This window comes from Hypomesus nipponensis, chromosome 12 (genome assembly GCF_054491055.1).
Source record: "Hypomesus nipponensis isolate SF chromosome 12, ASM5449105v1, whole genome shotgun sequence".
Lineage (NCBI taxonomy): Eukaryota > Metazoa > Chordata > Actinopteri > Osmeriformes > Osmeridae > Hypomesus > Hypomesus nipponensis.
This window is the reverse complement of record NC_140372.1, coordinates 1039105-1049025: the sequence shown is the minus strand read 5'-3', so window position 1 is coordinate 1049025 and position 9921 is coordinate 1039105. Positions and strand designations below refer to the sequence as shown.

The window sequence follows — 9921 nt, the reverse complement described above, 5'->3', positions numbered from 1 at the left end:
TTGGAGAGGAGAGAGTTGGTGAGGAGAGAGTTGGAGAGGAGAGAGTTGGAGAGGAGAGAGTTGGAGAGGAGAGAGTTGGAGAGGAGAGAGTTGGTGAGGAGAGAGTTGGAGAGGAGAGAGTTGGAGAGGAGAGAGTTGGTGAGGAGAGAGTTGGAGAGGAGAGAGTTGGAGAGGAGAGAGTTGGTGAGGAGAGAGTTGGAGAGGAGAGAGTTGGAGAGGAGAGAGTTGGAGAGGAGAGAGTTGGAGAGGAGAGAGTTGGTGAGGAGAGAGTTGGAGAGGAGAGAGTTGGAGAGGAGAGAGTTGGTGAGGAGAGAGTTGGAGAGGAGAGAGTTGGAGAGGAGAGAGTTGGAGAGGAGAGAGTTGGAGAGGAGAGAGTTGGAGAGGAGAGAGTTGGAGAGGAGAGAGTTGGTGAGGAGAGAGTTGGTGAGGAGAGAGTTGGAGAGGAGAGAGTTGGTGAGGAGAGAGTTGGTGAGGAGAGAGTTGGAGAGGAGAGAGTTGGAGAGGAGAGAGTTGGAGAGGAGAGAGTTGGTGAGGAGAGAGTTGGAGACAGTTGGAGAGGAGAGAGTTGGAGAGAGTTGGAGAGGAGAGAGTTGGAGAGGAGAGAGTTGGAGACAGTTGGAGGAGTGTGTGCTCTGGTGTATCTTCCTGTCAAAAAGAACACAAAACAGGAAACATTGATAAGAGGCTGAGTGTGTGAGTGTGTTCACATACCCCAGTTTGACCATGTCCATTCAGCCCTGGGTGTCCATTCTGAGGAGGTGCAGCCCTGGTTTAAAAGAATCTGACAGAACCCAAACACACTGATACACTTGGGACTAGATGGACCAAACACACAAGAAACGTTACAGGTCATGTCAAGGGGCTCAATACATGGACACACGTGTACAACCTCTATTACACACACGCACAACCTCTATAATACACTGCAGTCGACTATGTCGAATTTACATAAACAAACAAGTTTGAATGAGGCAAAAACAATTAAAGCATTTTAGGTTTAACTAGCAGCAAAGATTTGGTTTGATACGTGGTGACAGGTCTATTTACCGGTTTCATTTAATAAGGATGACCAGACAGGTGTTTAGTTTGAATCCCATTTTATTCAAATTGAGGTGCAACTGTTTAGTGCAATAACATCACATTTGTGGTGGGTTGAGGAACATGCACTTGAGTCTTGACACAATTCAAGGCATTTTCCTTGATCAACATAGTTTTATGATCAACTCGAAACAAGAATCCAGAGAATTCACTTGTAAAAACAACAGCAACGACAACAACACTCTTTATTCCCAAACAGTAAGAGCGTCCCTGTTGGGGTGGACAGTAGCAGGGTTCAGCTCTCGTCCCGCTCCTGCCCTGAGTCATGGCATCAGGTAGTTTAAACCTGGAGAAACCATAGATATAGAAATATACTATATATATATATATATATATATATATATATATATATATATATATATATATATATACACACATTTGTATATCTATGGTTGAGACCAGGCACTTGGCTGAGTGGATTTAGTTGAAACTGAATCTGTACAAACCTAGCAAAAGTAAATGTCCTACATTGCCATTTATAATCATTGGTATACACAACCACTTACATGAATTACACCAACAACAACAGAACCCCAACCTCCTTGTTCCCCCTCAAAAAAGATCCCCTTGCATCAATACTTAGTAGTGAGGGTTTAGAGAGGGAGCAAAGAGAACACAGAGTTCCTAGCATGCTAGAGCTCCTAATGCTTGTTCCTGTCTCTCTGCTAGCTAGCTAGCTTGTTAGCTAGTCTGCTGTGGTGTGACCAGGCACACACAGGACAGCAGGGTTCAGGCTCTGCCTGCTCAACGTCTCTGAGATGAGCAGCAGGGGGGGCTCCTAGTCACAGACCCCCATCCCAGATGGGCCACTCCTGTATACTTATTACCTCGAATGGTCCCTAGAGTGACAGGTATTTCTCTCATCTGACAAAAGTGCTTGTTCTTGATTTTCTCACAGCTAAAAAAGGAAACAAATAGTAAAAGTGTCTATGAGGAGGGGGGGGGGAGACGGCACAGTCACTGGGGGGGTAGTCTGTCAGGGGGAATGCAGAGGCGCGGTGTGTCCCGGTTGTTGCAGCGAGCCCTTCGGCTGTCCGGGACATTTCCATTCACCTGCACCAAACCCTCTTTATTGAGACGACGATTGTCTGAAGAAGGCTAACCCTCAGAGCACCACAGTTTAACACAAGTGCAAAAGAAAAAAAAGTATTGTTTTTCATTTGTAGCTCTTCCCCAACTGTGGTTTATTCAGATCATGATGCTCAGCGTGGGTCAGTTCACAGTATAGTAAAACTTTGCATCTCCTCTTCCCACTTCCACCTGTCCCCCCCAGCCAGGTGAACCCTGCCCCTCCAAGGAGGGGGGCAGCGGAGGCAGGGTGCTATGCAGAGGTGCTGGAGGTCTGGGAGGGAGCGAGGGCCTGTGTGCTGTCTGTGGGGGAGTCAGGGTCCACCTGGGCCTGGAACTGGGCCATCTGCTCAGGACTGGCCAGCGTCTTCAGCAGGCTGTTCTCCTGCTCCAGCTGGGTGTTCCTCTCCACCAGCTCCTTGATCTGCTCCTTCAGCACCTCCACCTCTTCACGCACCGCATACATCAGGTGGCTCTTCACCAAGTCCTGTGGACGGAGGAGGAGGGTCAGACAACACAGCATCAGCTCCCCAGAACAGCTCCAGGGCAAAAACACTGTGGCCTCCCAGGTACCGGCCGCAGTGCCTTCAGGAAATCATGTCAATAATTAGCAGACGCTTTTATCCACTGGTACGGAGAGGGAATCAAACCAAGGGACCTCTTGATCTACAGCCAAATGTCTCATCACAGCACTGTACCCAGCCTATTCTCCAGGACACTACCCCTCTACAGACCAAGACACTGCCCCTCTACAGACCAGGAAACCAGGACACTACAGACCAGGACACTGCCCCTCTACAGACCAGGAAACCAGGACACTACAGACCAGGACACTGCCCCTCTACAGACCAGGAAACCAGGACACTACAGACCAGGACACTGCCCCTCTACAGACCAGGAAACTAGGACACTACAGACCAGGACACTGCCCCTATACAGACCAGGAAACCAGGACACTACAGACCAGGACACTGCCCCTCTACAGACCAGGAAACCAGGACACTACAGACCAGGACACTGCCCCTCTACAGACCAGGAAACCAGGACACTACAGACAAGACAAGACACTACATATGTACAACAGACAAGACATTACACTACAGACACTACCCCTCTACAGACAAGTGCAACAAAGACACATGACACAGCAGAGCAGGGTAATCATGTCAGAGAACAAACTAAAACAAGCTCAACACACTTGATAAATAACCAGACTGAATTCTGACCTAAACACGAAAACCAGACTGATTATAATTTCCATTATCTTTTAAATAAGCATATGTGGAGATCAAAAGCTCTTTAGTCTGGTCATTCCCGTGGTGAAGTAAGCAGTCTATTGTATGAAGGCACTGCCAGTCTGCTAATGCAATTTGTGTGTAATCTGTGCATCCTCCATGGCCCGAGAACCACCCCGCGAGTGCGAAAAGCACAGGAACAAAATGTTCTGCATTGCGAGGGCGGAGCCAACCGACAGGCAGGTTATATATAACGGAGCCGCTTGCCTAGCAACACGCGGGAGACACCATCGCGTGTTAAGCATCGTTGGCCCGCGCTTGATGTAAACAGGTCGTTACAGCCGGACAAAGTCATCAGTGACATAAAAGTGCCAAGTAGACTATCGACTGCGTCTTTAATTAGGCCTGCTGCGCAGCTCTCATCTCGGTTTGATCAGAGTAGCACGTGTCCGCAGCACAACAGAATACTGCCATTTATAACCCCTGAGCAATTACATATAAACAGCAGCAATGACAAACTCGTGTGTAGGTTACATCTACACAAATCCCGAATCCCGTTTAACACGGATTATAACTTCTCCATTCATTCCGTCTGCGGGTCAATAATCATACATGTATGAGTCTGAAGACTCTTCGATCTCAATTCAAATGAATGTCACCTGTACTGTGTTTGTTCAAAGACGTTAAACGATCTAACACGCAAATACTAACTAATTTGATGAAATAAATACATTCCTTTTATTGTCCAGATACGTATCTAATGTATCCTTTGTTACAGGCTGGTATCCCACTTGACTGCAGTTAGGCTGCATTAACCTTCCTGCTCAGGCCAAAAGGGAAGCTCAAAACAGCGCATTAACTTACATTTCACTTAATGAATGCCTTATTGGTCTTATATATTAACTTTGAAATAACCAGAACGATATCAACTTACCATTGCTTGTTCAATTTTGTTGTCTATGGCCACCACACTCGCGCCCGATGAGCTGAAAGACAGAAAAACGTAGGATTCACCAACATGTAGGCTACAGCTTTGGAAAACATTGAGACCACTGCACCTTTTTCTTAAATAAAAAGTTGAGAAGGACAATTTTGAGTTGGTAACAGAACAGTAAAATTTAAGAGGCCACTGAAAATTTTACCCATCTGTTCTTCACTCAAAATGGTCCTTCTCAACTTATTTTTAATTAAAGAAAAAGGTGCAGTGGTCTCCATGTTTAACAGAGCTGTATTAATAATATTCACACATCTCTGGATGGCCACAAACTGTAGCCTATTTTAAACTGTATCTCGTGATTTTTTGACAGATTTTGGGAACGGTAGAACAGAAAAGGAATCATTAACTAATTCCTGTCATGTTTAATTTTCAGTATTTTCTCAAAGCCACACGGTCATAAATACAATAAAGAGTTAAGAGCCAAATCTTGAATTTTCTGGATGTAAGTGTTTAAAACAAAACCCTCAAGATAAACAACACGTCTTTTATAACATCGTCTCGGACAGATTATATAAGGTGCACATAACCGCCCCGAGCCACAGCCCCAGGATAGCACCTAAACAAAATTTACGTGCACATATGCACGACACCAATAATATAATTACAATTCCCTTCTATGGCCTAATGTGTTTAATAGAAATGTAATCAATGCACTGCAAGTAAGGCAACCCACTCCACATTCATTCCCCATTCATTCACTACACATCCATTATCTTGCCGTTTCTCCCTTCTATGAATTCATGAATTTGCCATGCATGAGTTTACAATAACATTACTAAGGGAATAATTTACCTATTGTCAACTTTCACAGAAGTATTCTCTTTTCCAAGCACAGAAGACAGAAACGATATAGAAAAATTCCTCAGTTGACAAACGCCAAGGTCCATCGCCACTGTGTAACAATGGGAATTCATGCTACTCCACCCATGAACACCAAAATAAGAACGTACACATTTCCAACGATATAAAAATATAAAATTCAAAACAGGCAGAAGATCTGATCTCCGGGCAAAGCTGGCTCGCTGCCGGGTCAGTCTGCTTCACGTGCAGCACAATGGCAAATCGAGCGAGACCGCTTCTGTCTCGAGGCTGCAGCTGACGTCCCGAGTCGCATAATTTATTCACGAACACAACGCTGCTCGACACGGGATTGGCGAAGAACTGTCCAATTTTAATAATCTATGCAGACACGCCCCCACCTGCCGGCAGCGGTAGTATTGTTATCCGTCAACTCAATCAGCAGCCATCACGAGCACCAAACCCATTACGGAATAAAGCTTTCAAACGCCACACAATCACGTCAGATATTTAACGAAAGCAAAGTTTGTTTGTTTAACAATAATGTAAATGCATTTGCTACTCTATTGTTTTAGGGACGCGAGAAGCAGTTGAAATGATTATTATGGCTTATTGACGACCTTTTATTGTATGATGGAAGTGTCCGGGTGGGGGGTCGGATTGTTGCGTCTCTTGGGTGTGACACGGCTTCCACCTGCCGGGGCTTCCACCTGTCATCTACTAAGATATGGGATATGTGTAAGTTGTAATCGACACAAAGGATGTGTTGGCCTCTACTGAAAAACCCGGACATTTTGGCACATGCTGATAACTTAATACACATAAACATCTAAACTACCACAGACTGCATAAACCCTCTAAAACTTATGTGACTTTACTGAAGTAAAACAACAATATTTCAATATTATTATTACCATATTAAAATCAATCTGAGGTGCCTGTCCACCTACTGACATCTGACACAAGCTGGAACAACTCTGTGGTCACACTTAACCTGCAGGCTCCCTGTGCTCCAGCTACCTACAGTACAGTATTCTTTAGCCTTTCCACAACAATGTAACCCTTTACCTCACTACAGCCCCCTGCCACACCCCAGCCTCCCTCCTACCTCCCTACTGCCCCCAGCCTCCCTCTTTCCTCCCTACTGCCCCCAGCCTCCCTCTTTCCTCCCTACTGCCCCCAGCCTCCCTCTTTCCTCCCTACTGCCCCCAGCCTCCCTCTTTCCTACCTACTTCCCCCAGCCTCCCTCTTTCCTCCCTACTGCCCCCAGCCTCCCTACGGCCTCGTTACCTCTTCAGATGCTTCTCCAGGTCCCAGATGAGCAGCTGGAGGCCCATCCGGTTCCGTCTCTGCAATCCTTCCGGCCCCAGCGCCCTCCTCAGCATCCACACCCGCAGTGGGTCCCTCCAGACTCCCTCACCCAGCCCCTCTCTCCAGACCCTTCACCCTCACCTCCCGCGACCTCTGACCCCCTGCTCTGCTTCTCCCAAAACGGCTCACATCAGGCAGCAGGAACAATAGAGGACATCTGGATGCTGGTGTCAGAGCTCTCTCGCTCGGCGTGTCCTCCCATTCACCCCTATATCACATGTATACATCATACAAGCTCCTAGCACTGGAGATTGGACGGTTACCAGTGATGTCATCAGTGATGTCACTGCTTCCAAGGGCCATGTGACTCTCAATCGTTATGTAAACCGTCAGGGGAGATTAGGGGTTTTGTCCAATAGGATAAGCCGCTTCCGACCACACACCCAGCGTACGCCCACCAGCCCTGGCTCTGCACCTTCCTGGTTCTCACAGTTGCCTTGGCATTATGGGATGTACGAGAGGTGTGGTTATCTGGAGTTCACTTGTTTTCAGCCCTCAGTTTGGGGTGAAGGTTCGTTAACCCCTTTGTGGCGACCCAGCATGGAGGCGTGCTGGACCAGCCTGTAGCCTGGTGGATATCCTGTGGCTTTGTATCAGCGCACACTCAGAGAGCAAGTCAGCTCACATGTACCTCAGTATTGGGCGCACTTTCACCACCGCACAAACATAATCACAACAATATCATGGGGGGGGTTGGTCGGGGGGGGGGGCACGTGTTAGGGAACATTATGTCCAACTGACGAGACAAAGGAACGAGATGTTCTGAGCAGATTACTGGTCGCTCGCCCTTTCCACCTCCACCAATCACAAGCTGGGAGAGTTGTGCATGTGACCTCCGATCAGTTTCCCCTCCGCTGCTGGTCGCTGCCACCCTCAGGGACAAACACCTCAGCAGGAGATCTACAAGACTTCTCGTCTCAGCCAACTGACGCCATTCCTTCTCAGCCAATGGGAAGAAGCCGTTGAGAGGGGATGGTATAGACAGCCCATGATTCGATGCCTTACTGCATCCTTGGTTGAGCTTTGCTGTGTGTGCATGCATGTGCTCTACATGGCCTGTACATTGTGACCCAGATATTATCTAACCACACTGTATGGACACTGAGATAATCCTAGAGACCAAACAAGGACAATGTGTATGATGGAGGAGCGCCAGAAGAAAAACAAGTTTAACAATGTTATTTTTTAAAGATTCCTCAATAAAGTAAAATTATTAAATCGTTTTGTATGTTGAGACATGAGATGTGTGTCTGATGTAGCTTAGCTATGTCTCCAGGGAGGAGCTGGTCTAGGCGTTGCCACAGTGCCCTCCTACATCTGCCTCCATCTAAACCGTCGTGGTAAACACACACATGGACACAAGATGGCCGGCTCACCCTCCAGCCCCGCCCTCCGTGGCCCCACCCCAGTCAGGTTAGATAACAGGCATGACGTCGCTCAGGGGAGAACTACATGAAGCTCTGACAGGAACTACGCCAGCGTAGGAAACATCGATACAGTCTGTATAGGTGTGCTGCGCTAGCAAGAAGCGGGGCACGTGGAGGAGGAAGGGATGCCTCCTCGATGGACAGAGAAAAACAGAGAGTGAGAGAAACAGAGAGAGAGAGAGACACAGAGAGAGAAACAGAAACAGAGAGAGAAACAGAGAGAGAGAGAAATAGAGAGAGAGAGAGAGAGACTTTTTCAAGATGGTATTTTAATTTCAGTATGGATGTTTAAATGACATCACACTAATCATTGAAATGCATGTGTGTGTGTGTGGGGGGGTGCCAAACACTGCACTACAGTCTCATTGCCTCTATCTATCTGTGTGGGGGGTGCCAAACACTGCACTACAGTCTCATTGCCTCTATCTCACACCAGAGATGGAGAGTCTGATACTCGGACTCCAGTCGCACTTAAGTCGCACAAAAGACTTCAGACTCGGACTCCGAGAATCGTCAACAACCTGTTTTCATGCAAAATCAAAATGCATTTAAATGTTTGTATTGTATAATGTATTAATGTATTTCTATTTTCTTTTATTGGCGTTATATCCGTTGGGGAAACGTATGACGAGCTGCATGTCCCCTGCGCTATGCCTACATGTGCTAACCCTGCGCTATGCCTACATGTGCTAACCCCGCGCTATGGCTACATGTGCAAACCCCGCGCTATGCCATAATGTGCTAACCCTGCGCTATGCCATAATGTGCTAACCCTGCGCTATGCCATAATGTGCTAACCCTGCGCTATGCCATAATGTGCTAACCCTGCGCTATGCCATAATGTGCTAACCCTGCGCTATGCCATAATGTGTTAACCCTGCGCTATGCCATAATGTGCTAACCCCGCGCTATGCCATAATGTGCTAACCCTGCGCTATGCCATAATGTGCTAACCCTGCGCTATGCCTACATGTGCTAACCCTGCGCTATGCCTACATGTGCTAACCCTGCGCTATGCCATAATGTGCTAACCCTGCGCTATGCCATAATGTGCTAACCCTGCGCTATGCCATAATGTGCTAACCCTGCGCTATGCCATAATGTGCTAACCCTGCGCTATGTTTACATGTGCTAACCCTGCGCTATGCCATAATGTGCTAACCCTGCGCTATGCCATAATGTGCTAACCCCGCGCTATGCCATAATGTGCTAACCCTGCACTATGCCATAATGTGCTAAACCCCGCGCTATGCCATAATGTGCTAACCCCGCGCTATGCCATAATGTGCTGCACTCACATCTCTAAACATGCAGTGCCCTTTGCCATAATGTTAGCCTGGCTGCCAGCCCAACTTCTCCCCGCCCACAAAACAATTTGGTCAGGAAGTTGGGTCTGGAGGGTCTTGTATTGGGAACAAGAACATAAAACCAGGATCTGGGCGGACCAATGAAATTGCCAGGGCGGGCTTTATACGATGATGGACAGATGATCAACAGTAACGTAATCAACAACGTCACGAAACAGCCCTTGGGTTGAATTTGTTTTCAACAAACAACATATTACGTTGCTCTGATTGGTTGTAGGTCTATTCAATTGAGCGTAGAGGCATTTGTTTTACGATCTCGGTTGATACGCCCCATAGTCACAGCCCAACGGAGAGTTTTCAGACTCATTCTGACTAGAATTATGAGTATGACAACGTCAGGCTACCATAATGTGCTAACGCCTGCGCTATGCCATAATGTGCTGCACTCACACATCTCGTTTTTCTTTCAATAACTTAGTAAACAGTCACAGTAAGCAAACAGCTACATGCAAGGTATGTGGCACCAAGATAAATGATGACGTTGATCAACGTTGTTGATCCGGCATGATGAGGTTGGGCTTTACAGCTAGTTAGTAACACAGACCAACGTATTATTTGTT

General features: G+C 47.0%; 1 protein-coding gene across 3 annotated transcripts; it reads right to left on the bottom strand.

The window, feature by feature from the left end:
• Window positions 1-1080: 1080 nt before the first annotated feature.
• LOC146260575 (TSC22 domain family protein 1-like) lies at window positions 1081-8927 on the bottom strand. Of its 3 annotated transcripts, none has more exons than XM_084668670.1 (3): window positions 6487-8927; window positions 4336-4387; window positions 1081-2653 (listed from the first exon to the last, which is right to left on the bottom strand). In XM_084668670.1, exons 1-3 carry the CDS (start codon window positions 6579-6581, stop codon window positions 2420-2422), a joined length of 381 nt encoding a protein of 126 aa, XP_084524796.1. In that variant the 5' UTR covers window positions 6582-8927; the 3' UTR covers window positions 1081-2419. The 3 variants fall into 3 exon arrangements, with proteins under 3 accessions (XP_084524796.1, XP_084524794.1, XP_084524795.1); XM_084668668.1 differs by lacking the exon at window positions 6487-8927 and adding an exon at window positions 5817-6263; XM_084668669.1 differs by lacking the exon at window positions 6487-8927 and adding an exon at window positions 5191-5788.
• Window positions 8928-9921: the final 994 nt, after the last annotated feature.

What these genes read in the sequence shown, in the direction of transcription:
- LOC146260575 (XM_084668668.1), bottom strand. Translation starts at nt 6,025, where the DNA reads ATGTTTATGTGTATTAAGTTATCAGCATGTGCCAAAATGTCCGGGTTT. An exon ending in CTTCCATCATACAATAAAAG is followed by an intron (nt 4,388 to 5,816) that starts GTCGTCAATAAG and finishes TCTGTCTTTCAG; the next exon opens with CTCATCGGGCGCGAGTGTGG. An exon ending in ACAAAATTGAACAAGCAATG is followed by an intron (nt 2,654 to 4,335) that starts GTAAGTTGATAT and finishes CTCCGTCCACAG; the next exon opens with GACTTGGTGAAGAGCCACCT.